Below are 26,908 nucleotides of genomic sequence, written 5' to 3' on the forward strand. Positions count from 1 at the left end.
TTGCAAGCCAGCCCTCCTCACCCTGGGCCTGTGTCATTCTGTCTCTCCTGTCATTCCTCCCTTCCCTCCACCTCACTTCTTTGACCTTTCCCATTCATGGGATTTATTCACTCACCTTGTTCCCTTAAATCTCAAACAAAGTAGAACAAAGTAGCTTCTTGTAGTTAAGGGCAGTGGTTTTTTTTTTTTTTTTTTTTTTTTTTTTTAAGATTTATTAGAGCACAGGCAAGTGAGTAGGAGCAGGGCTGGGAGCAGAGGGGGAGGGAGAGAGAGTTTCAAACTGACTCCACGCTGAGCTTGGAGTCTAACACAGGGCACAATCTCATGATCCCAAGAGCACCATCTGAGCCAAAATCAGGTGCTTAACCGACTGAGCCATCCCAGGCACCCCATTATTATTTTTTTATTGTGGTAAAATATATAGAACATAAAATTTACCATCATAGTCATTTTTAAGTGTGTGGTTCAGTGGCATTAATATTTTCACGTGGCTGTGCAGCTGCCACCACCTCCCATCTCCAGGACCCTTCATCCTCCAAAACTGAAACTCTGTCCCCATTGAACACTAGCTTCGCTGTCCCACAGACCCTTGTTATTTAGTTTTTATATTTTCTCTGACCGCACTGGACTTGAGGTGTTTGGATCGTCGAACTGCTCTTGGGGTGATTTCCCAGTAATGGGATGGCTGGCCCACAGTGAACCCGGGCACATGCCCCTCTCTTCATGGCCTCAGGAGCCCTGAGTTTCCATTCTTGTTTTGTTTTTATCATTTCCTGTCATTTCAGCTGAGATTTATATTGTTCTGTAAATGGGTCTTATAATTGTGTCATTTAGGTTTCTTTTCATCACTCTCTGGGTTTAACATTCTGTAGCGTTTTTAAGTGATGGTAAATTTTACCTATGTTAGTGATCTGCTGGTCTATATTCAAATAGCAACTTAAGGAATATTTTTAAGTGGGAAGGGTTATAATTTTGGTTTGATTTTATTACCTTTTTCTTCTTTTTTTTTGAGGCAGGGGGAGGGGTAGAGGGAGAGAGAGAATCTTAAGCAGGCTCCATGCCCAGCATGGACAGGACCTGAGCCAAAGTCAAGAGTCAGAGGCTTAACCAACTGAGCCACCCAGGGACCCCTGGTTTTGTTACACTTTAAAACAGACTTAAATCTTTGTATTAGACAAAGTTTCTTTTCTCTGCCCACCTGAAACGGGAAGTACATATAGTGCCTGTGGTGTGTCTTTAGACTTCCAAATTCCACTACTTCGGGACTCGTCAGCCCTGGAGTTTTGTGGTGAAGGGACACGTGTGGAGTCGGGCATGATTGAATTCCTTTTGGGCTCATGTTGATCTTATGTGATTAAACACATCTTGGAAAAATGATGCATTGGAAGAGAACGCGTCAGGGCAGGTTTATCTTTTACTCTGTTCAGCTGGGAGGGACCTCCAGAAGAGCAGTCTTTGTCCCATCGCTGCAGTCCCGGAAAGAGCTGCCCTTTCCCTGCCCATGGCCTGCGCCTGGCTGCCTGAACGTAATCCTCTTTCACACTCCCAGGCGATGCACTTGGTGTACCGAGCTCTGGAGAAGGAGCCTGTGCCCTCCGTCCTGCCCCCATCCCTCATCCCACCTTCCAAGAGGAAGAAGACCGTGTTCCCAGGCGCCGTGCCCGTCCTGCCCGCCAGCCCCCCGCCAAAAGACAGCCTCCGCTCCACGCCTTCGCACGGCAGCGTCAGCAGCCTGAACAGCACGGGGAGCTTGTCCCCCAAGCACAGCATCAAGCAAACACAGGTACGGTGCCCTCTGAGTGCGGCCACTGCTACAGCCGCCGTTTGCACGGGTAGAGTTCCAGCCGGATGTTCCTTGAGAGCAAGTAATTCGGGACCCCAGAAAGGTAACATTGGTGATTGCGGTTTTTATTTTTTATTATTTATTTATTTATTTATTTATTTATTTAGTATTTTTTAAAAGATTTTTTTTTGTTTGTCAGACAGAGTACACACAGGCAGGGGGAGCAGCAGAGGGAGAGGGAGAAGCAGGCTTCCCGCTGAGCAGGGAGCCTGACGTGGGGCTCGATCCCAGGACCCTGGGATCACGACCTGAGCTGAAGGCAGACGCCTAACTGACTAAGCTACCGAGGCACCCCATGATTATGTTTTTTAAAACAATATTTATGGTCGGTACCTTACTCTGAGTGTAATGGAATACCATAGACTGGGTGATTGTGACAGACATTTATTTCTCACAGAAAATCTGGAGGCTGGGAAGTCCAAGATCCAGGCACTGGCAGATTGGGTGTCTGATGGGAGCCTGATTCCGGGTTCACAGATGGTTTCCTCACTGTGCCCTCACGTGGTGCAAAGGACGAGGGAGCTCTCTGGGGTCCTTCCCATGAGGGCAGTGATCTCCTTCATGGAGCTCCACCCTCATGACCTAATCACTCCCCAAGGCCCCACTTCCCAATACCATCACATTGGGGTTAGGTTTTAACAAGAATTCTGTGGTCGGGTGGGGCACAAACATCGAGTCCATAGCTACAGTGATACGGAGTTACGTTTCTCATTCATTTGCACACAAATACCACCCTTCCTCAGACACTCCGGTTGATCCCACCTCCGGGCTCTCTTGTCTTGTCTCTGTCCCTCCTGCCTCAGGAAGCGCCTTTGCTGGGCAGGTGCATTCCCGGATCACACTCCAGCACTTTGCTTCGTTAGGCCTCTGCTCACATGGGGCACCTTAGCAGGGGGCTCGGGTGTGACCACAGCCAGTGTGCCCTGGGCTCTGTCCACTCTGCGTTCTAGATTTCCCAGGCCTGGCCTGTTACATAGTTATGTGTCATCTGTCTCTTCCACATCCCTCCCGCTTAGCTTCATGAGAGCAGAGTTAGTTCTTGGTTATCATCTCAGTGTCAGAGCAATCTCAGGTACTCTGATGCTCAGTAAACATGTTGAGTGTCACGTGAGCAAGGGAGGTATCCATCTCTTGTTTGGAAGACGGTGTGGGGGCTCTGACTCCCAGCGGGCAGCATCTTATGTATCAAAAAGACATTTCTTGGAGCACCTGGGTGGCTCAGTCAGTTAAGCGTCTGCCTTAGGCTCAGGTCTTGATCCCAGGGTCCTGGGATCGAGCCCTGCATCGGGCTCCCTGCTTGGTGGGGAGTCTGCTTCTCCTCCCTCTGCTGCTCCCCCTGCTTGTGCTCTCTCGCTCTCTCTGTCAAAGAAATAAATAAAATCTTAAAAAAAAAAAACAAACAAACCAGAAAGACATTTCTTGTTCTGGCAAATGTAGCACACCATGAAGGGCTCTTTTATAAAAAGGCACCTTTGAGATGATCTCAAACACGCAAGAATGTGACATCCTGCATTCCATCCTGAGTCATGCTTTGCGTTCTGCCTCATTTTTGGTTTCAGAGGGAAAGTAGTGCAGGTGACGTGAAGAGGGCCAGCCAGCACTGCCATGCAGGTTCAGATATGAACCATAAGAGCAGAAATGGGAAACCATCTTGTGTTGTTCTTGGCCTGTCCATAAGTGGCATTGTCCGCTAGGGATGCCTGTGGTGCTCAGTTGGGCCCCCATGACTTGCGGCGAGCCCCCGCCGACACTTCCCCGACCCCGGAGCAGATGTCTTTGTGGCTCTTGTTAGAATTTGCAAAATGCATCTCAGCAACAACCATCAGAAAAATTTGAAACACTAAGATTGATGACTCACAGGTCCTGCAGAGTGTGCGTCAACCCCAGGGCCACCAGAGCAAGGCCAGGGCTAGAGAGGGAGCAAGCTCAGACACTCTGTGGGTGCGTTCCTTTCCCCAAGGATGGGGGCAGATGGTGGAGTCATAGACTTGAGAGCGAGCAGTTCTGGGGACCCACAGTCACCATGCCATCCCCTCCCCCACTTCTCTCACCACCATCCTGGGGCTGCAAGGTCCTTTCTTCACAGCCAGCTGTGGGGCGCAGCCCCTTCCAGCCACCAGGGTCTGTTGCCATTTAGTGGGGTCCTGTGGCTGCTAAGCCAGCCTTAAGCCCAGCCCTTTCTGGGAGACCCAGCTCCAAGGAGAAGGCTGTTCCCTGTTGGATTTGTAGCCAAGTTGGTTTCGGAGTGTTGCTGTCAACATACTCTGACACCCCAGAAATCAGGCAGCAAGCTCATTTTGTGTGCACATTGAATGTTAGGATTTTTGTCATCCCAGAGTTATAATCTCTTGGGACTTGTGGAGCACAGAAACCATTTTCTCCCCCAGCTTAGCTTGTCTGATCTGCTGTTACTCCCTCCTCAGGTTTCTTGGCATCTGAGCTTTAGCTTACCCCACCCACTGGACGTAAAGACAGCAAGCCTCTTCTTTGTTAGAGATCCTTTATGTGCGTCTTTATGTCTACTCTGAGGGGGCTTACAAAATTCACATAATAGGGCAGGTAAAGTGCAGGTCTCTCTCGTTATCTAAATTCCTGCTGCCTGAGCCCCTGCTCTTTGAATTCGGTCCACAGGTTCTGATAAATCCTTGCTGGACTAACTCATTCTCGCTATCCAGAATCCTGGAACTGAAATGATCCGGGTAACATGGTGTCCCTTGCTTCCCCCCCCGCCCCGCGTTCTGGATTCCCAGTGCTCGTGTCAGGATCACGCTGGATTTTGATAGCGAGGGAGACCTGTTCAGAAAGAGCAGATGAGGAAAAACGTCTCTAGGAGAAGGGGCAGAGGCACTGTGGAACTTGGTTCAATGAGTATGCCAAAGGTCAGAGGTGACATGTCCAGAATTAGCAGCTGAAGGGGCCCCTGATGCCCCTGAAATAGGAGGTACATGGGCCCTGGTGGACCCCTCTTATGTAGACCTGAGCAGGCAGCGGGAGGGGTCACACATGCAGCAGGTGGCCAAGCCCTGTCGCTGCCGAAATGGCACTACCCGGGGCTTGCAGATACTCTTTGCTGCATCTGCCGGGGCAGTGCCCTCGAGGGTGGTGGGGCCCTTGTGGGTGGCAGGCATGCTCATCTGGGGCCTGGGCTCCCCCGCCAGCACCAGAGGGCCCTGGGTGCCTGTCCATCCAGCAGACACCATTTTCACGTCCGCCTCATTCAGTCCCTGTCAGTGTCTGCTGTGCGCTGACACCTCATGGGGACGCTGCTGTGTCATGGGGAATGGAGTCTGTACTCAAAGGACGGAGTACAGAATCCCGAGCCATAGGCATGAGAACTCCTGTGGCAGCTGCAGAGAAGTGTTTGCAGGCAGAAGACGAGAGGATCAGGAAGGCTGGCGTCAGAGTGGGGCTGGTTGGTGCTCAGGAGACCGTCCTTCTAACATGGGCCATCAGGAGGGTCTTGCCTGGCACATTTGGACCCCCTCCCGGAAGGAGAATTCGCTGGCTTCCCTTCAAGCCCCTTCAGACCTGCTGGGTCTTTATCCTCCTCTAAATACAAGGAGGAGGGGGCGCTGCGATGGGGTGGGAGAGGCTGACTGTCAGCTGCTCTCAGCCTCAGTTTCCCCACTTACAGAATGGGGCTCCTGTGTGCCCTCTGGGGTCATGGAGTCGTGCTACTCACATGTGTGGAGAAGCGCCTTAATAGTTCTCTCGTCAGGAGGTCAGGAGCGCGTGGAAGCGCTTTAATAGCACCTGTTTATGGTGATGAGAAGCTAGAGACCAACCATTCTGAAACCCATTTCAGCCAACCGTGAGCTGGGTGGTGCCGGTTGCAGATAAGATGCGATTTGATGAGATATTCCTGAAGACCGACCTGGACCTGGATGGCTATGTGAGCGGCCAGGAGGTGAAGGAGATCTTCATGCACTCGGGCCTCACCCAGAACCTTCTAGCACACATATGGTAAGGATGGGTAGCTGGACGTCGGATCGTCTAGGCCTCCTGTGTGGAGGTCATGGCTGTGGATGGCTCTGAGGGGCCCCGAGGAAGTGAGGCTTGTGCTGAAGGAGGGGCAGGTGTCCATCAGGGCATGGCGGTCGGGGGCGTCTCTCCAGCCCTGCAGCAGGCCTCCTGCCGGGGCGGACGGGAGCTGAGTGAGGTAGGATTGCGAAGGCCCTTCTGTATCCTGGGCATGGCAGCTCACTCTCCACCCATTTAGTCCCTCTCACAGCTCTGGGGCGATTTGCTTGAGTGACTGGGGCGAGTTCTTGCTGGTGGTTATGCTGGTTGTAGCAGGACACCCAGCCTTTGCCACAGCCAGTCGGGGTGTGGACGCTTGGCTCTGCCCCTGTGAGGGGAGTGTGCGGTATGTCTCCAGCAGCTCCGGTAGAGCCGCCCTGGGCAGTGGTGACTGCGGCCGCCTCCCCTAGGAGGCCTATGAAGGTCAGTGACTCGACTCGGCTCCCATCAGGAGAGTGAGCAGTCAACGAGACTCTGGTCCACGCCTCAGGGCCGGTCAGGGAGCCGGCCTCACCCCTACTTTCCTTCAGGGTGGACCAGAGCAATCTTCACAGCACTGGGATGGCTTCTTTCGCAACTGACCAGTGGTGAAGGTCACTTTCTAACTTTGTCCTCAGGGCTTAGGGGGCTTCACTTGGGAGTCACAAAGAGAGAATTTCCATATAATTCTGGAGAGGTGAACGCCTCCAAAGAAGAGCAGTGAAATTTAGCACGTCCTTGGTAATAATTCATAGATGTCCACGCTGTGAGGGGAGGCCCCAACCTGAGAAAACAGGCTGTCCCTTCAGGAGTGTGTGACACCCAGTCAGTCACCAAACAGCTGGGGGAGACCAGCTGCTTCTGACAGGTCAGGGACAGTCATTCTCCACCCCTTCAGCTCCCTTGCCCCATTTTAGAGGCTGAGGAAGTGCAGCGTCCCCTTTATCACCTTGAAGTGGGATGTACGTGTGATTCAAAGGTAGCGATGCCGCGCCCCGATCGTAGCACAGGGACAGTACCTCAACCTGCAAATGGTGCATCCACGGGGAAGTGACAGTGGAATCACCAGTATGCTTGGATTAGAGAAGGAACGCAGAAAGTGTTGCATATAAGGGAAAAGGCAGGATGAGCACGCTCTTGAAGAGTAGCACGACAGTCTGGGCTTGTCTGCGGGTGGCCGGGGAAGCGGGGGGGCATCCCTGAAGCGCAGGTAACATGCCCGGAGGGCTGGTCGGGGGCATAGCCCTGGAGCCAGAACGCAGTGCTGCCACGGGTGGGGGCTGGCCGAGCACAGCGCAATGCGGGCCTTGGAGCCCACGCTTCTTCAGAGATGGGGAGCAGGAGAGGGCCCGAGAGAAGAGGCCTCGGGCCCAGGAGCAGCTGTGGCCTGGGTGTGCAGCAGGACCGGCCCTGGCAGGCAGAATCAGCACACCTCACCCTCAGACTGCAACAAGAATGAAGATGTTTTTAGATCAGCTTTTATCAGCAACATTCGGTGGGGTCTTTATGCACCCCTCCCCCCCGCGGCCCTGTTCATTGGCTGTTTGGGCTGGAGTCTGTTCACCTTTCCCAGCTCTCCTCTGCTACGTGTTAGAGGGTAGTGTCATTGCTCTGCAGTCACTACGCGCAGTGGGAAGTGAGGCCGCCTGTTGAGTGGCTGGGATGAGACATTTTGCAGATGTGGAGGCCTCGTCCCACTGCGTGAGGCTTTCCTTCCCATAACGGCCAGCTCCTTGGTTACTGGGCTGGTTGCAGAGCTTCTCTCCCAGGCTTTGCGGGAGCTCCGTGTGCTGCTGGCTTACGTGCTGCCTTGCCCGTCTGCCAGGCTGCCAGAAGGCCACGGGAGCAGGGACACCTCAGCTGTGAGGGACTGCCCTGAGCAACACGGTCAGGCGTGGCTTTCCGGGCCCCATCGCCTCAGGATGACAACCCAGAATGCTGCTGCTGTCACCCCCGTTGAAAGCCAGCCGCTCAGGCTGCTCGGATAACCCGGGCTGCAGGGGCTGGCTAGAGACCTGAGGGGACACGCTCGGGCCCGCTTCATGTCTACCAGAACGGCTGCTCTGTACTGGACCATCGCGGGCCCCCGCGTGCACGCCGTGAAGAGCTGGTGCCATTTCTGGTAGTTGCTGATGAGGTCCTCCCAAAGGCCCGCCACCTTGGCCTGTGGGGTGGGGTTTGGTGGTTCTCCAGCCAGTCTTTGGGCAGGGTGCTTGGGTGGGGGGTATCGGGACTGCTGTCCGGGAACGGGATGTTCAGTAGAAAAGGAGTTGCTGCTGTGCCCCATTGTTTGTATTGTCGCTGGTCATTTCTTTAAAGGATGGGTTCTGTGATTTGTACTTAGCATGCAGGGCTGAATTCTTGCTTCTTTGACGTGTAATTAGCATCTGCATATTTCTCCCAGGGCCCTGGCTGATACGAGGCAAACAGGGAAGTTAAGTAAAGACCAGTTTGCATTAGCTATGTACTTCATTCAGCAGAAGGTCAGTAAAGGCATCGACCCCCCTCAAGTTCTGTCACCGGACATGGTCCCGCCCTCAGAGAGAGGCACTCCCATCCCGGTGAGTACTGCTGGCCACACCCGGTCTTGTTCGTGTGGTTTCCCGCAGCCTGCCACCAGGTGGCGGCAGTGGCCCGTGTGAGCCTGCCAGTGCCCTGCTGTCTTTGCCTACTTTGATCTGGCCCCAGCCTTCACCAGGGGCCCAGGGGTGGGTCTAGGGGGTGTGTCTGGGCCACTGGGATAGTTTTCCAGGCAGGGTGCTGGCCCTTTTGCTACTGTGAATTGGAGATACCATGATTATATTCCTCATACCAGGACCACTAGTCCCCGCTGGGCCTTGAGGCCAGCTTGTCAAATTTTTTTTAAGATTTTATTTTTAACTAATCTCTATATCCAGTGTGGGACTTGAACTCATACCCCCGAGATCCAGAGTCACATACTCCACCAATTGAGCCAGCCAAGCGCCCCTCAGTTTGTCAGTTTATTTTTTTAAGGGAGGGGAGGGGCAGAGGGAGAGGGAGAAAGAGAATCTTAAGCAGGCTCCGTGGCAGACGTTGAACTCAGTCTCACAACCCCAACATCATGACCTGAGCCCAAATCAAGTCAGACACTTAACCAACTGAGCCACCCAGGGGCCCCTCAGCTTGACAATTTTTAATTCTGTATTTGAATTTCGTTCCAGGACGGTTCAAGTTCTCTTGGATCAGGGGAATTTACTGGTGTGAAAGAACTTGATGATATCAGTCAAGAGATCGCCCAGTTACAAAGGTGTGTTAAAGCTCCTTCCCCTGAGAATCTGAACCTTACACCAGCGCCTATCCCAGCTTGTTACCACAAGTACCAGAGGCTTGTGAGACATGGCGGCAAGTTGACCATCACAAGGCCGTACAGCAGAAGTGAAGGGCTGCACATTCCCCTGAGTTCCTGAATTGACTGAATGAGCTCGAGTGATGACGTCCGCAGTAGTCAGTGGGGGCTGTGGGGTCTCGGGCAGGTTGTTGCTAGGCAGCCCCAGGCCCTGCCCCCTGAGCTCAGGAAGGCCTTGCTCTCCCTCAGCACATAAAATGGCAGAGTCTCAGGTGGCAAGTTAATGGCTTAGGACCGACAGCTAACTGAGAGAGGCTTTGTGTACAGGTCTGTGGCTCCTCTCTGTGCCTTCTGCCTCAGTTTCCCTACCCGTAAACAAGGGCTTTGGATGGGGTGTCTGTACTCTCAGAATCTGGCAGAAAGAAGTGCATCCATTTCCTGTATGTCCTTGGGATCCTCTTCAAAGCAGCCGCCTCTCACCAGTTAATTCTGGGGGAGGGCACTGAGCAGAAGGGCTGAGAAAGCGCTTTGCCCTCTGGGGGCAAAGTCAGTGAGGGCATGTTGAGCCCTCCGCACCCTGGGCTTTGCTCTGCCTTCCTCTTCCCTCTGCTCTGGGGGCTCGAGTGGTCTCATTGGGAGCATTGCCTCATTGTATCGACAGATTCCACCCACACTGAGGGGAGGGGATGATGTCGGGTGCACAGTCACTGGGAGCCAGCTGAGCTGGGTTCTGTGGGTAGGGACGGAATTGGGCATTGAGAAGTCGGCGCCGAGAGACTACACCATGGCTGTAGGCATGCTATCACTCATCTGTGCTTCCCTGAAATCTTTTTCAATGCCCAGAGAGAAGTATTCCCTGGAACAAGACATTAGAGAAAAGGAAGAGGCAATCAGACAGAAAAGCAACGAAGTGCAGGTAAGCACAGTGCTCGCCCTGGGCAGATGAGCTGTGGAGCGCCCCTGTGGAGCGCCGGCTGCGCCTGTCAGTGGGGGCGGGGTGAAGGAAAGCTAGCCCTGCCCTTCCTGGAAGCACAAGCTTCTGGGGGGCTTCCAGGTGAGGCTTTTAAGTTTCCTATAACCATAGACCGGGGTTTTTTTCTTTTTTCTTTTTTTTTTTTTTTTCAGTTGAGCTCTATAATTCACATCACATAAAAATTGCTCCTTTAGAGCATACAGTTCAGTGGCTTTTAGCATATTCAGTATGTTCCTTAGCTATCTCCTCCATCTAGTCCCAGAACATTTTCATCACCCCAAAAAGAAACCCCATGACCATTAGCCCTCACCACCTCCCATTGCCCCTCCCCCAGCCCCTGGCAACTACTAATCTGCTTTCTGTCTATGGATATGCCTGTTCTGGACGTTAGATGTGAGACCTTTTGTGTCTGGCTTTTTCCACTCACGTCTCCGTGTTTGAGGTTCAGTCAGTGGCTGCCAACCTGTTCTCAGGATAGTCCTGCTTCCTGCAGTGCCTCCTAGCATGTGGTGGTGATGCGGAGACTGGGAGTCTGACTGCTGGGCTCGAACCCAGTTCTCCTTAGCTGTGTGACCTTGGGCAAGTTACTTAACATCTCCGGGTCTTATATGACATCGGTAATGACTGTTCTGCTTTCCTGAGTTGTGGGGCTGGAAAATGGGGTCTGGCATGTAAGCTCAGCACTCACTCAGGGCCCTCCCTGCTCTTCTCATCATTTGAGCAGAGGGGAGTCTGCACCAGAGCAAAGCAGTCAGCCCCGGGCAGCTGCACCAGTGAAGGCACATGGGTTCCCACGATGTCTCGGGTCTGAGGTGGCTGTGGCACCCTGAGAGTGAGCGCTAGAAGTGCCACTGGGACTGGTGGTCTCTGCTTGAGGACTTTGAGTGTTCTGAGCTCAGAGCTGGGTGGGGGAGAGGAGCATGGCCAAGTGGTCAGGACTCCAGCTCCACCGGGCCTCACCTGAGTGACCCGGACCGGTGGCTCGGCCTCCTAGCTTCCATCTCCCCAGCAGGCACCGAGGGTCAGTGCGTGGGCTGCTCACAGAGCTAAGAGCGGCCGTGTGTGCCAGGACAGTGGCCAGTTCTTTCTGGGCCACCTCTGAGGGTGTGGACCTGAGCCAGGGCAAGTAAGTAGCATCGGGCTCTCGAGGTGCTGGGTGGCCCTCCCCTGTGCCACCCACAAGGGGACTGGAGGATTCTGGGAGACTGGGAGGATGGCATGTCCCGCCAATCTGTGGGAAGGGCCATGTGTCGTGGCTGTGGTCTGCAGGTGAGGTGGGGTAGATGTGCCTGCTGCTTCGGGACACTCACCGGTTCACGCTGTGCGGTGTCCAGAGCCTTCTTTCCTTTCCTGGCTTCTCACTGTCCATGCATGTTAGCAGTGAGGACTGGGCTGTAGATGGTCTCCTGGAATGTTTCGGGTTGGAAAGTAGGGACTGGCCTGCCTCTGACAGGAACGGCTTTTTTGCTCAGATGAGCTGCTTCAGTTATAAGGCCACCTTGCAGGCAGGCGAAGTGACTGTATTTCTCTGAAAGCCCCCACAGTACGTTCCTCCTGCCATTTTATTCTCTCTCAGGCCTCTGATTTCCACCCATGTCCTAGAACTGATCCCTCAGACACAGAGCCCACTCCCGCCCCTCCGTGCCCTGCATCCCCTCAGCTTCCATCCTTCTAGTCCTGGGGTGTGGCGGAGCTGGCCCCTCGTCCCTCGTGCCTGGGCAGGGCCTAGCCTGCGACACGGCCGTGTGGCCAGTTCTCCCTTCCTGCTGGGTCTGGGTTGCCATGAACATGATTTGGTTTTCATTCTGGTCCCTGAGGATCTGGGTGCTATGATGGCCTTTAACTGCCCAGGAAACCAATCATCGGGTCTCTGGTGCCTGCTCTGGGCGATTCTGAGGAAGATGTCAGGTCTTTGCAGTGACTTGTTCTGACATCTGAAGGTACTATCTCCTCTGGTCTGTGGCAGGTGCAGCCAAGCCGCCTAGAGTCCTGGCTGGTGGGCTCTGACGGGCACATACCTACAGTCTTTCAGGTGCTGGGGTCCTTGTGTGCCTCAATAGCTCCCCAGAGCTGGGAGGGAGCCCAGCACCAGCCAGACTGGCCCCTGTTCTGTGGGGGCCTCATTTGTAAGCAGGCCAGGTCGGGGCTCTGCTGTAGCACTTGATGGCAGCTTTTGGTCCTAGACAGGACACTGTGTTTTTTGCAAGTTCCCCTGTGAAAACCAGGTTTGGCTTTGGTTCCTGCCACCTTTCCCCACGTGGGTCTGGCCAGGAGATCACTTGCCACACCCAGTAGCACAGTTCTGTGGGTCAGGGCCCCACGTGGAATATGAGTCCTTTGTCCTCAGGTCCTTTTATGTTTGGTTTTAGGCAGCGGAAGGTTCAGCTTCAGCTCCCATGGTCCTGTTCCCAGGGTGCCCCTTCCCCGTCCTCCCTGGGGGGTCTCTCACCTCCATTTCCATCTCTGTCATTCTGGTGAGCACCTGCAGCTTCTTTGCCTGGTTTTTCGTTTTATTTTGTTTTTGTGACAACAGCCTTACTGAGCTAGAACTCACATACACACAGTCCATCCATTTAAAGCGTATAATTCAGTGGTGTTTAGTGCGTGCTCAGGGCTGTACAACCATCACCACTGTCAGTCCGTCCGCACTTTCCTCACTCCGAAAGGAAGCCCTGTCCCCATTAGCAGTCCCTGTTCCCCTCGCCAGCCCCTAGCAACCACTGATCTGCTTCCTGTCTTCGGATTTACCTGACCTGGACATTGCGGGGTAATGGACTCATACATGGTGTGACCTCTGTGTCTGGCTTCTTTCACTCCACCTCGTGTTTTCAAGGTTCATCCACGTCGTGAATGATGAACCAGCATGTGTCAGTGTATCCTTCGTTTTTATGGCTGAGTGAGACCCTACAGTGTGGCTGGACCACATTTTGTTCGTCTGTTCATCCGTTGATGGATATTTGGGTTCTTTGACTTTTTAGCTATTGCAAATGACGTCACTGTGAACGTTCATGTGCAAGTCACATGGACATATGATTTCACTTCTGTTGGGTCTGTTACCTAGGAGTGGAATGGCTGGATCATATGGTAACTCTTTTGAGGAACTGCCAGACTGTTTTGCAACGTGGCTGTGCCATTTTACGTTCCGGCCTATAATGCATAAGGATTCCTGTTTCTCCATATCCTCGCCAGCACTTATTTCCCATTTTTTATTTTAGCCTTCCTAGTGGGTGTGGAGCGGTACCTGATTGCCCCTAACACTTTCCCTAATGATGTTGAGCATCTTTTCATGTGCCCATTGGCCATTTGTGTACCTTCTTTGGAGAAATGTCTGTTCGGACTCTTTGACCATTTTTAAATTGGATTGTCTTTCAATAGCTGGGTGGTAAGAGTTCTTGATAGTTTCTAGATATAAGTTCTTCATCAGATATGTGATTTGCAAATATTGTGGGTTGTCTTTACTTTCTTAATGGTGTCCTTTGAAGCATGAAGTTTTTAAATTTTGGTGAAGTCCAGTCTATTCCTTTTTTTTTTTTTCCCCCCTGCTCTTGCCTTTGGTGTCATATCTAAGAACTCATTGCCAAATTCAGGGTCACAAAGATTTATGCCATGTTTTCTTCTAAGATTTTATCATTTTAAGCTCTTACATTTAGATCTTTGATCTGCTTTCAGTTAATTTTTGCATATGGTGTGAGGTAGGGGTCTGACTTCCTTCTTTTGCATGTGGAGATCCAGTTGTCTCAGCACCATTTGTTGAAGAAACTGTTCTTTCTCCATTGAATGGTCTTGGCACCCCTGTTGGATATCACTTGGCCATCGATGTGTGGCTTTATGTCTGGACTCTGAATTCTATCCCATTGATCTACCTGCATTTTTCCTTATGTCAATACCACACTGTCTTGATGACTGAGCTTCTTAGAGGCATACCTCATTTTATTGTGCTTCACTAGATTGTGCTTTGCGGATACTGTGTGGTTTTTTTGTTTTTGTTTTACAAATTGAAGGTTTGTGGCAACCCTGTGTCAAGCAAATTTATCAGCACCATTTTCCCAGTAGCATTTGCTCAATTTGTGTCTCTGTGTCCCATTTTGGTGTTTTTGCAATCTTTCAAACTTTTTCATTATTATATATGTTATGGTGATCTGTGATCAGAGACTATGACTCACTGAAAGCTCAAATGATGGTTAGCAATTTTTAGCAATAAAGTATTATTTTATTTAAGGTGTGTACATTTATTTTTAGACATAAGGCTGTTGTATACTTAATAGATTGCAGTATAGTATAAACATACTTTTATATGCACTGGGAAACTAAAAAATTCATTTGACTTGCTTTATCGCAATATTTGCTTATTGCAGTGATTTGGAACCAAACCCACGATGTATCTGAGGTATGTCTGTTGTAAATTTTGAAATTGAAAAGTATGAGTCCTGCCACTTTGTTTCTTCTTTTTCAAGATTGTTTTGGCTATTCCGAGTCCCTTGCATTTCCTTAATGAGTTTTGGCATCAGCTTGTCAGTTTCTGCACAGAAGCCAGCAGGGGGTTCTGGGGGGGGTTGAATTGAGTTGAGTTTGTAGGTTGTCTGGGTTATTTCTGTGTTCTTTTTGCTTAGGCACCTTCCCCATTCTGACCCAGCTCCCATCCTAACCATGAGCTGGTGGGTCTTTGTCCCCGTGGGGCTCTTTGATTCCTCCTTCTTCTTTATAGAATGAGACTCAGATTCCTTGATGTCCCAGGCTGTTGGCCACCTGGTTTCCCAGGCTACCACACTGGGCCTGACCCTCCTCCCTGCTTCGTCTCCTCCTCCTCCATCACTGTTCTTCCTGCAGATGTGGCAGACCCATGTCCTAGACTCCCTACCACCAGTCTCTTCTCTTCCCCAAACTTGTCAGACTGAGGATCTGCTTCCTGAATTAAAGGTCAGGGGCAGGGAGCCTGGGGAGCTATCCAGAGAGGAGAGAGCCATGACATTTTTATCAAGGCAGAGAGGAGACGCTGTGACTGCTTTGGATTTTTTCCTAAAATGGCACCAGCAACCCATAGCCCAGGCCAGCCCTGGGGATCGGCCTCACCATCCCTGTCTTCCTGTACCCTCAAGGTCCCCTCAAATCTTTCCCTTACTTTGGTTCCCATGGCCACCATCTCACCTAGTTCTAGGTCCCCTCCCTGCTCCCTTCGTCAGCACCCCCAGGCCTCCATCTCTTCTGCCCCACCCATCCGTGATTTTAGCTTTAGTTGTAAGACATTTGATAAGATACTTGCCTGGTTGAAAATCAAAAGGCGTGAAGCCTCCTGCCCTCCTCTTCACCCCCTCAGTGATGCAGTTCATTGGCTCCCATGAGGCCTTCCAGGAAGGTCATGTGCATGTTTAAGGAGAGAGATTTGTGCATATTCTCTCCTTCCTGTTTGCACGAATGCCAGAATGCAAAGTACACATGTGCTCTGCCACGTGCCTTGTTTGCTTCACATTGTAACTCAGAGTATGAGGTGCAGCTTCTCTTAGGGTAAGACTGTACCGCAGTTGTTAGCCAGGTCCGTCTGGTGGAAATTTACATTGTTTACAGGTTTTGCTCTCACACACTACATGTGGTCACATGTGTCGTACACCTCTTAAGATGCTTTTCCTAGAGGTGTCATAGTCAGGTCTGAGGGTAGCTGCTAGGTCATCTTGATAGATACTGCCAATTTGGAGGAGCGTTAGCAGTGGAGAAGCGTCGTGTCCCAAGCCCATACTTCAGTGTCCTGCCCCAGAAGCAAGTGCGGACTCTTTGGTGTGGCCCTGCTTCCTTTGGCTCGAGTTGGAGCCCAACCACCCCCCTTCCCCACCTTGGGCCCCCTGGTGTCCCCCCACCATTGGGCTCCTTTCCTCCTGGCTCTTCATGTGGCTGCTGCCTGCTTGTCCTTCAGGTCCACCCTAAGTAGTGCTTCCGTGGGGGTCCCCTCCATATGTGCAGCATCGGTCAGTCTCCCCATGCCCCCAAGTCCATCCAACAGCACTCATGCATTCTGTTGGTTCCATTCCTCCCAGTTTATTTATGTTTGGGTGATGCCTCTCCTCTCTCCACCCCTGACCACATCCACTGGACAGCTGTTCTTGCTGGGACCCAGCCACTCTCCTGGCCCTTGGCCTCTCTTAGGCTGTCAGTAAGTATTTGCCAGGACACTTAGTGAGAGCTCAGTCCACAGCCGCCAAGCCAGGACGCACGCATTTACAGCAGGTGTGCACCGGATGCCTGCCAAGTGCAGACTGGGGGCACAGGCGGTTTTGTAGGACGTCCTGGGGGCTCCAGCCCAGGCTGAGACCCTGTTACCTGGATATTCCCCATTCTCATCCATCTCAAGTAAAGTGATGTGACTCTTCCTAGGAATTACAAAATGATTTAGACCGGGAAACAAGCAGTTTACAAGAGCTAGAAGCTCAGAAACAGGACGCCCAAGACCGCCTTGACGAAATGGATCAGCAGAAGGCCAAGCTCCGAGACATGCTGAGCGACGTGAGGCAGAAGTGCCAGGATGAGACTCAGATGGTGAGTCTCACACCCAGCACTGCAGGGGGGCTTCCTGCAGCCTTCTTTGAGCTCACGATGCCCTTGAAACTCAGGGCTGAGACATCCTCCTGGATTAATAGAGACATACCACTTGAAAAAGCGACCAAGCATCTGTGGCCTAACTTCAGTCTCACCCACCAAGCCATATGGTGAATGGCCTTTGGTCCCTGCTAACCTGTGTGTGTGGATACCTCACCCTGGCCTGTACCTCACAGCACAGGGGGGCCAGCACGCCCCTCTCCCGTTCTGCTGTCTTCACTGCTCATTACAAACCAGAGGGGCTGCAGCCTCAGCAGATTGTAAAGCCTTGTGTCCTCCTCTGCGGCCTTGTTCAGGGATCTTTAGCCCCTGGGGGACAGATTGCCTGTGCTTATCCCAGGTTTCATTCTTCCTTATCCCAAATTGACTTTCTGCCAGTTACATGGGCTTGAGTATGTCTGCCTTGTTTCTCTCTGTCTTGTGAGTGGAGAGAGGGCCCTGGAAGGAGGCCAGGCGTCCGGCCATCGGGCTGGTGTCTGCCTCACTGGGCTAGCTCCTTCCAACAACGTGAATTAAGAATTCTCCTTTGGGGTGCCTGGGTGGCTCGGTTGAGTGTCCAGCTCTTGGTTTAGGCTCAGGTTGTGACATCAAGCCCCACATCGGGCTCTGCACTCAGCGCGGAGTCTGCTTGTCCCTCTCTATTCCTTCTGCCACTTGCGCAGATGCTCTCTCTCTCAAATAAATAAGTAAAATCTTAAAAAAAAAAAAAAAATTCTCCCTCAGTCATATTTCATCTCATTTCAGATTTCCTCATTGAAGACCCAAATCCAGTCTCAGGAATCCGATCTCAAGTCCCAGGAAGATGACCTGAACCGGGCCAAGTCTGAGCTGAACCGATTGCAGCAGGAAGAAACCCAGCTGGAGCAGAGCATTCAGGCTGGGAAAGTTCAACTGGAAACCATCATCAAGTCCCTGAAATCAACACAAGACGAAATCAACCAGGTACCTTGCTGAGGGCGGGCCCCCGCCTCTGCTGGCCATGGCAGGGCCTTCTGGCACGTGGAGTAGCTGCGGTGACCTGTCACAGTGCTATATGTGACCAGCCTGTGTTGGTCTGCACCTGCACCGAGGCCGCTTGTTTCCTTTGCTGTCACCCACCTCATTTACGTTAGGCTCTCTTCTGAGAGGCTGCCACCCTGGCCTGGAGGGTGAGCCCCCAGAACCCTCCAGTGTGTATGCGGGCATTGTGCTGACTTTGGCCCGGTGGCAGTTTGCTTTGCCTTCCACTTCCCCACCTGAGTGCGTGCCATTTGGGGGGAATGGGCAGGGTCTGCGTGAGGACTTGAAGAGCTCCTGTGGAGAGGGTCTTGGGCACAGAAATGCCCTTACCAGCGTGGTTCTTGGACAAGCGAGAGGGACAGAGTCTGAGATCGGTTCCAGCACCTCTCCATCCCCATGTAGTTTGCGGACTGGCACATGGAGGAGGCCCCACCCTATGACCAGCATCACCCCATGCTTCTTCAAGTTCTTCAAGCTGTCTGGGCACCCTGTCCTTTTCCCATGCCCGTGTGAGGGCCCTGAGGCCTGCAGCGGTGGCTCACCAGCAGAGGGAGGGCTCCTCTCCTCCCCTGTACACAATGGCCCCTGCGTGTCCCATCTGCGGAGTGGGGGTGATGCTCGCCCTTGGCAATGTCAAAATGGCTAGTCGTGCTTCCTTTCCTGACTGGCTCCATCTCTCACTCTTTTTGCCAGGTTACAGACAAAAGTTGATTACAAACATGTGCCAGGGGTTTAATACCGTATACTGTGTTTCATTCTTAATGAACAGGTGTAGTATTATCTTAAGACCTTTTACCTCCAAGCAGTAAGAATTTGTACAGGTAGATAGGAACCGAGACATGAGTGTGTGTTAGTAATAACAGTGAAGTTCGCTGCTGCTTATTAATGCAAACGGGGTGATAAAAACTCCATAAAGGAAAATGTTGATAATCGCTTGGAACAGATTGTGAATCTGGATTTTACCAGTTTCAGTTTGTTCAGAATTGACAAAAGTCTGTTTGATCACGGGCCTCCCTCGGGGGGTGGGGATACAGAGAGGCCTCATGGGGCGGCGGGAAGGACCTCATTCTGGTTTACAGTGGTCTCGCTTCTTGTAAACTCTGTAGGCAAGTAATTCAGTTTCCCATCTGAATCACTCGGGGTTGGGCATTAGGAGAAGAAAATGCCTCGCTTGACACTTTTCCCCTAAACCCCGTGTGCTAGCGGCCATCTTTGTTGTGTAGGCACGAAGCAAGCTTTCCGAGCTGCACGAGAGCCACCAGGAAGCCCACAGGACCCTGGAGCAGTACGACGAGGCGCTCGACGGGGCCCATGGCGCCAGCCTGACCAACCTAGCCGACCTGAGCGAGGGGGTCTCTCTGACAGAGAGGGGCGGTTTTGGAGCCATGGTAAAGGTCGAATAAACATACTCAAGTCCTGGGATTAGGTCCCACGTTGAGATCAGAGGATGCCCTGCCTGTGGGATCCGGCGCTTGCCAGCCTTGATTCTGTCCAAATGCAGGGTGTTTCTTGTGTCCACTGCCGCTCTGCGTGTCCCCACAGGCCCTGCGGCCCAGTGTACATGGCTGTGCTCTGGCCTTGCTTCCGGGACAAAGCAAAGGATAGGCCTGAATCCTTTGTAAACCAGTGTTTAAAGATCCTCTCTAGTGGGCTGACCACCCACATTTGGAGGGCTTCCCAGAAGTAACCAAAACTGAATCAAGCTCTCACACATTGTGAAACCGTATATCCTGCTAGTTGGGGGGACCAGGGGAGTGTGTGTGTGTGTGTGTGTGTGTGTGTGTGTGTGTGTGTGTGTCTGTCTGTGTGTGTCTGTGTTCCCACAAGGAGCACCTTGAAAATCGAATGTATTGCTAAAGATCAAGAAAAGTGACAGCCCTTTCGAGGCACTGCTGTTTGACCTATGAACTGGCCTCTCTCTTGCAATTTTGGTTACACTGAAAACCTCGGCACTCTATGACCCTAGGGTTCCTGATCAAGGCCCAAGGGGCTGTTGGCCTCTCTGGTTTCTGTGGACTCTCGGGCTGCTCACATCCAGCCAGTGTTACTTTTTCCTCAAATTGTCAGGTCCCCTCGTTCCTGGCCCCGAGCCCCAGCATTTCCACTCTAGTCTGGCTGATGAGAGCATCATTGTGCTCCTGAGGGAGCCAGTGGGACACGGTTGGTCTCGATGGTTTGGTCGTGCTGTGTTTCCGAAGCCTTTCACTGCTCGCCCCGCACTGCTGCCCCCTCGTCCAGGACTCCTCCTCCGAGCCCTCCTTCTGCTCCTGGCCCTGTTGGCTTTGCAGATTCCTTTTCCTTCCTGTAATAATAACGGCTTCTCTCTCTCTCACCTAGAGACTTAGCTCTTCATGTTCATTTCTTACGTGTTTCTTTCCTCAGCAGCTGAGTAGTCAGTCCCAGGAATTTATGGGGAAGCTTACGCCTCCTTCCCTGGGTCGCTTAGAAGATGCTGTTGGTGCTCTCCTCTGTCTCCTGTCTCTGGCCCTTGCTGCTTCCCTCTGCTATTCACAGACTCCTTTTTGTCATGGAATTGTAAGTGGGTGAATTCCATATCCACCCTGGGGCCCAAATTCAGCTTGATTGTCTGAATTTAGACTATGGAACAACATCCACTCATCGTTAAGTGCTTGAGGCAGAATTGCCCTCTTGGCTGTCCGGCTGTCCCCTGTCTGTGTGTGCATTTCAGCTTCACGGCCCTGCTTTCACTTTCCCCATCTGGCGTTGGTCCCCTTGCACAGCTTTGGGCTTGTCCTGTTTCATCTTCGTTCACGAAACAGCTCACTCTCAAACCCTTTTGCAGGTTCGAATAAGATCAGTTTCCTTGGATAAAAAGTTGGCAGCAGAGTGGCAGTTTGCAAGTGGCCAGTGATTTCCCTCCTCCCCTTGGCCCCCCCCCCGATTTTTAATCTTTCCTTATTTTCATTCATCTTGTAAGCAGGGCAAAGTTTACATGATAGTCAACTCATCCTGGAATGTCGATGTCAGATATGTTACGTAGAAACTTGCAACCAGTGTCCGAAAGAAAAACTATATTTATCTTGTTGTACAAATACAGTTTTTAAAGCATTTTTCGGTTTGTTTCCTTTTCTTAATAAATACTTCGAACAGGGCTTTTTGTTTACTCTTGAATATTTCAAGACTGCTTCACAGAGCTCTTAGTTCTCTTTGAGGTGGGTGAAAGTGAGGGGTTTAGTCCCCTGAGAATAGTGTAACCAGAGAGGTGCATCTAGAACTTTCTAAGGCTGGACAGTTCTACTAAAGTTACTGACTTTAGTGTTAAGCTCATAACTATGTTACTTTGTCCAAGAGACTGATGCTTCTTAAAGCAAAATTTATTTCTTGTCTCTGATCTGGTGATGATAATACTGGCCTCTTGCCCTTGAAGACGGCACCCAGCCAACCTGTCTAGTAGAGAGAAGGTAATAAATCATCCCAGACTTAAGCCTCGCCAAGAACTCATCATTGGGTTGTTGCATCCAGCCCCACTGGCATGCTGGAGCCATATTTTCTTGACTTTCCAGAGCTGATTATTAAATAGGAATTTTGTAACCTGATTGTTCAATTTTTGGTAACTTGGATTCAGCCACGGTGGGAGTTTTTACACCATGGGAACTGGCAGAAGCTACCAATCAGGGCTTTTTTTTTTTTTTTTTTTTTCCCCTCAGCTGGTTCACCAGCACACCACTGTCCAGCCCCCATCTAAAGGGAAGGAAAGTCACAGTAACTCCTTTCAGAGTTGTCACATCTATTTCTTAACAAGTGCAGAACTTAAGACTAGTTCCTGAACTCTGTGTTCGAGGTATTTTACTCTGTCTTTTGCCCTGGTGCTTGTCTGCTGCACTGTGTCTCCCAAGTGGCAGCTGGCTCAGTTCTTACTGCTAAGTGGTCAGTGGAGGGTGGCGTTTATGGTATGTCTGCACCAGGGGAAATCTCATTTTCTGCTCCGAATCCATGAAATAGAATCAGAACCACTGGTGGTTACCTTACGTACATGAATCCTCCTGGGGTCTCTTTAGGCTTCTTCTTTGAAGGGGAGGGAGCGATTGCTGCCTTAGGCAAATAATTGCCCCTGAGAAAGAGATTGCAGACCTGACTTTCAGTTCAGGGGGCTCGCAGCCAGAGCCCCTAGAATCACAGTCTCCTCTCTGCCATTGCCCCCTCTTATTTGGCAGGCTTCCAAGTGGTGATCGAAAACATTAAAGAAAAAAAAACCCCACCAACTTGTAAACCAGTACTGTTAAAAACTAGATGGAAGCTTCCAGTCTGAGACCAAGCTGTCATTCTTGACGCACACCCGTATCCCGGTCATCATCTCTCTCCATTCTTCTGGAACAGATACATTCCTTCCCCCATGGTACATTGTGAAAGGTTGATTTTCCATCTTGGCCTCCCAGCTTCTTTAGATTAGGACTTCTCCCTCATATTTATCTGTGTCAGAGAGCCCCATCAGACGCTTGCTGGGTGCATGCTTTGTGCAGGTGTTAGCACCATGCTGTCCTTAACGAACCGCACACTTCCGCCAGACGCGGTGCTTGCAGACATCTGTACTTCCTTGCCTAAGAACCCTGCTTGGTTTCCCCACCTTGGGAAGCCCTGTGGTTGGAGGCTGCAGATAATCCTTCCCAGGTAAGAAAAGTCATTCTGTATTCATCAGAGGGCAAGGGTGTTGGTCATCCTTCTGAAGCCTGGGGCTTCCCATTGGCCCAGTGCCTCTGAAAGCCATCCTGCTTCCCAAAGTTGGCCAGCCCAGAGTGCTGGGAGCCTAGTCAGGAATCTTCCTTTGACGTCATTGCCCTGTAACCATTGTCTGTATTTTTACGGAAGCCCCAGCTCTTTAATTATTTGGCTTTGGAATAATGGATTTTTGCCAGCCCCATGGGTGCCGACACATCTGCCAGATTCAGTGAGGATGTTGTGCTTTTTCATATCACAGTGAAACCTTCGTGTTTTCACTGAGGGTGTGTCTTTATTAACCAAAATACACTCACTGTTTCTAAACGAAGTGCATTGTTCCTGTGTAGATTATACCCCCCACCAACATTTGGGCCATTTTCAACTATAAAAATGTGCTCTTCAAAAGCAAATTTTTTTTTCCTTCTGGTTTAAACATGCTTGTTTGTTTCTAGAAATAAGCACTTTTTTAAAAACATGCAAAATGCAAAGTGTATATGCTCTAGTAGTTCTAACTTCATAAGCAACTCATTTCCTCCCAAGATGTAAATAGCCCTCGTGTTTCTTGGTGTGGAAAGAGCATTTTAAAAAATGCCCACATAGGTAGACGTTCTGTGAAAAAAAGATTGAGGGAGGCTACACTTTTGAACGAGACCCATGCTGTCGTTGAGTGGCTTGTTCGGTTTTCTTTTTGACATTTCCAAAAATACCACTGTTTTCTGACTTAGTGATTTATTTTTAAGAAGAATTTCTAATTGTGAGAAAATACACATAACATAGAATTGACCATCTGAACCATGCCTCAGTATATTCACATTGCGCAACTAAACTCCGGAACGTTTTCATACCCCCTGAACCCCCACTCCCCATCCTGCTCCCCCAGCCCCTGGCACCCGCCGCTCTACTTTCTGTCTCTGACTCTGACTCCTCTAGGGACCTCATATAAAGTGACACTGTCACACAGCATTTGTCTTTTCGTGACTGGCTTGTTTCACTCAGCATAATGTCCTCAAGGGTCAATAATATTTCCTTTATCTTTACATACTACATCCAGTATATCTGTTCGTCCGCCAGCGGACGTTTGTTTGGGTTGCGTCCACTCAATTTTTAAATAAACTTTCAGTTTGCAAGAGTGGTGGACTTACAGGAAAACTTAAAGGGAGTACAGAAAGTTCCCCCATACCCCACACCCAGCTTCCCCTATCATTAATGCCTTTTCCCTGCAAATGAACATTTGTCACCGCGAACAAACTACTGTCGGCACGTCACTATGAACCAACGTCCACATTTCTTTGATGATTTTTTAATCGTTCTCTGTAAGGTCCCACTGCTTGAAGGAGAAATATGCAAGTTGGGTAGGGAATTCTGTACTTTGCTTTAAATTTGAAATAATAAAATTCCTGTCCTGTCTCTTCACAAAATTATAGGACGATCCTTTCAAAAATAAAGCCTTGTTATTTAGCAACAATGCCCAAGAATTGCATCCGGATCCTTTCCAGGCCGAAGACCCCTTCAAATCCGACCCATTTAAAGGAGCTGATCCCTTCAAAGGTATCTGGCCCGGTGCCCACTTCGTCATTGGAGGGCCGTTTACTTTGTGCTGTTTAGAACTGTCTGATGACTAGAATGGTTGCAAGATAGCTCCTTCTGGAACGGAGGGGGAAGGGAATTCTTGGAGCCTCCTGGGCTACCTGAGTGTTCCACCTCCGCTGGTTCACTACAGAACGGAGGCGTTGGTGTGTGGGGGAAGAGCTCAGCTCCCAGCTCCCACCTCCCAGCGAGGTGCCCACATTCAAGGGCAGCTGGCTCCGCCCTTAACCTTTGCACACCTCGGTTCCCAGCCTCCAGAAGGGGTGGTAAATTCTCCCGCACTGTCTTGGTGGGATCAATAAGACAATCAGATGTAGTCATGATTATGAAACTACCCAGTGAAGGACAGATCCCCACATAAGTCTAAGGTCTTCATGTGACACATTTACCCAGAGCCACACAAGGGTCGAGAATAACCAGGAAGACTTCTAGAAACAAGTTTTCCTCGGTTTCCCTGTGTTTTTTTTTTTTTCAGAGTAGGAAGCCTGAAAGCCTTCCAGGAAGGCTATCTGTATGTTCCCGAGCGAGGTGCTGGGGCAGAGAGAGGGCAGTGGGGGTGCCTTTCCAGTGTCAGGTGTGGGATCAAAGCTCCGCAGGTCCAAGAGAGGAATCGGGCAGCTCCTGAAGCTTGGATATGTGGAGCTCATCATCGCTCCGGGGCTGCCTGTGGGTTGAGGACTGGGGCAGCCCTGGGGTCCTGTGTTGTACCTGGGGGAGGAGGTGAGAGGGAGATGAGATACAAGCGTAAAGTGTGGCAGAGAAGGAGAGGAGTGAATTCTGGCTCACTCCACATTTTCCCTGCCTCCAGCCCATGTTGAGCAGCCAACAATACCTCATTTCATCTTAAACACCCCAACTAAGAAAAGCTGCCTCGGCCAGTGGCCGCTCCCACTTGGATATGCCAGAGTCCTTTCTGCCATAGAGCTAAACATCCCTCTCTCCTCTAACCTAGGTGACCCATTCCAGAATGACCCCTTCGCAGAACAACAGACAGCTTCAGCAGGTAAAAGCCTTTGTTGAAAAGACTTTGTTTTTTCGTGGACTCGTCCTCAGACTCTTTCCATTCCTAGTTCCAAGTTGAAGGAAATGGAAAAGCAGCCTGTCTGCCAGGCCTCCTGCGACAGGGCAACAGGGGAGCTTAGTTTCTGGGGAAGCCTGGCAGCGACATTACCCTCCCCTTCACTGTTGGGTGCCCCTTCTTGCCGACCTCACAGCGTGAAGAGAAGCAGGGCTAGAAAAGGAGCTCCCGGTGGCCAGGCAATTTTTCAGACCTGCCCACGGCAGCCTGGTCCTGTGGTAGCATCGGGGCCCCGTGTAGTGCCTGCCCACAGCGGGGCTTCAGTCTACACATGGCAGAGGTGGCGGCGGTACTGGGAAGCACGGCCATCTGCACTGCACGAAAGCCTAGTGTCTCGTTCCCTGCTGGTGACAGTGGCGTTGCAACGTGTCTGTTCACCATGCCGGCACCCCGCATTCCAGGGGAATGAGCACACCGTGGGTATGGTGGTGCGATCATGCTGCCTGTTTATCTACTTCTTTATTTTTTTACTGAGGTGAAATTCATACAACACAAAATTCACCATTTTAAAGTGACAATTCAGTAACATTTGGTACATTCATAATGTACAGCCACCACCTCTGTGTAGTTCTAGAACATTGCTATCCCCTAAACGGAAGTCTCATCCCCATGAGTGGTCACGCCCCTTTCCCCCTCCCCCAGCCCCTGGCAACCACCAGTCTGCTTTCTGTCTCTGGATTTATCCATGTTTTTATTATGAAAATCAGCTTTGTTGGGACGTGTAATTTACACACAACAAAATTCACCAATTTTAAGTGTATAATTAGATAAGTTTTGGTAAATGTGTGCAGTTGTGTGAGATCGAGAACACCTCCATTGTCCCAGAAGGTTCCCTTGTGCCTCCCACCCCCAACCCCCAGGCTCCTGGCAACCACTGACCTGCTTATTGTCATTATGGTTTTTCCCTTTTGTAGAATTTCATATAAAATGGCGTCAGTCAGCTATGTGTTCTTGTACATTTGGGTTCTTCCATGAAGCATAATGTTGTTTATTCATAGGGGCATGTTTTTATTCACTTTCCAAAACACCCTCTAGATCCATTCGGAGGGGATCCTTTCAAAGAAAGCGACCCATTCCGTGGCTCTGCGCCTGACGACTTCTTTAAGAAACAGACAAAGAATGACCCGTTTACCTCAGACCCATTCACGAAAAACCCTTCCTTACCCTCAAAGGTGAGTGACACCGGGGAGACATAGGTGCTAACTGCGTGTGCCCGGTGCTTGTCCCTGTGAGGCTGGTCCCATGACTCAGGCTGTCACAGTCAGTGGGCTAATGAGCCCATGTCAGGATGGCTTGGGTCCCAAATAGCTCTCTTTTCTCTGTTCCTTTCTGTGCCCCTGTCACTTCAGCTCAGGCCCACTGGGTTCTATCTCCGGCTCCCACTGCTGCCCCGTCTCCCAATAAAACTGAAATGAAAGAAAGCATCACATGCTCCACACGGCCACCCTGCCATCTTCCTGGCAGCACTGAAAGCATGTGAGGCATTCACGTGCCCCTCTCCATCCCCAGCATCTAGCAAACCGTGTGTGTTGCATGGTGTTAGGCCCATTGCACTGCACAAAAAAGTGACTCTGTGATTGAACAGAGAATCCTCGTGTCTAGTGAGGGCAGTATAGCCTTCCTTCATGTTCCAGGCTGCATCTCTCCCTCCACCCCTCAGATTCCCTGGTTTTCCTCTTCTCCACGGACCTCTTGGTCTGTCGCACTAGACCCAGAGCTCCTTGAAGGCAAGGATTAATTTGTAACATTTCTGTTGATAGACCTGTCACGGGATACGCCTGGCCTTTCGTTTCTGCTACTGGTCTATGTGTGTGATCTGTGTTCCTACTCTCTGATGAGCTTGTCCATGAACTAGCTTTT

General features: G+C 51.0%; 1 protein-coding gene across 10 annotated transcripts in view; it reads left to right on the top strand.

The window, feature by feature from the left end:
- Window positions 1–26,908, top strand: part of EPS15L1 (epidermal growth factor receptor pathway substrate 15 like 1) — a 94,703-nt gene that overhangs the window by 36,933 nt on the left and 30,862 nt on the right. For 6 of the 10 annotated variants that reach the window (XM_028086962.2, XM_028086968.2, XM_028086965.2 and 3 more), the window contains 11 exons: window positions 1,550–1,783; window positions 5,649–5,806; window positions 8,247–8,403; window positions 9,025–9,110; window positions 9,993–10,065; window positions 16,486–16,647; window positions 17,452–17,649; window positions 18,930–19,100; window positions 23,808–23,931; window positions 24,923–24,973; window positions 26,084–26,220. In XM_028086962.2, coding sequence (XP_027942763.1) covers window positions 1,550–1,783; window positions 5,649–5,806; window positions 8,247–8,403; window positions 9,025–9,110; window positions 9,993–10,065; window positions 16,486–16,647; window positions 17,452–17,649; window positions 18,930–19,100; window positions 23,808–23,931; window positions 24,923–24,973; window positions 26,084–26,220 — 1,551 coding nt within the window. The remainder of the gene's footprint in view (window positions 1–1,549; window positions 1,784–5,648; window positions 5,807–8,246; window positions 8,404–9,024; window positions 9,111–9,992; window positions 10,066–16,485; window positions 16,648–17,451; window positions 17,650–18,929; window positions 19,101–23,807; window positions 23,932–24,922; window positions 24,974–26,083; window positions 26,221–26,908) is intronic. The other 4 variants (XM_028086963.2, XM_088016665.1, XM_088016661.1 and 1 more) reach the window with 1 other exon arrangement.

This window comes from Eumetopias jubatus, unplaced genomic scaffold (genome assembly GCF_037043125.1).
Source record: "Eumetopias jubatus isolate StellerSeaLion01/CBP00866 unplaced genomic scaffold, mEumJub1_p1.0 scaffold_1, whole genome shotgun sequence".
In the NCBI taxonomy this organism is placed as follows: domain Eukaryota; kingdom Metazoa; phylum Chordata; class Mammalia; order Carnivora; family Otariidae; genus Eumetopias; species Eumetopias jubatus.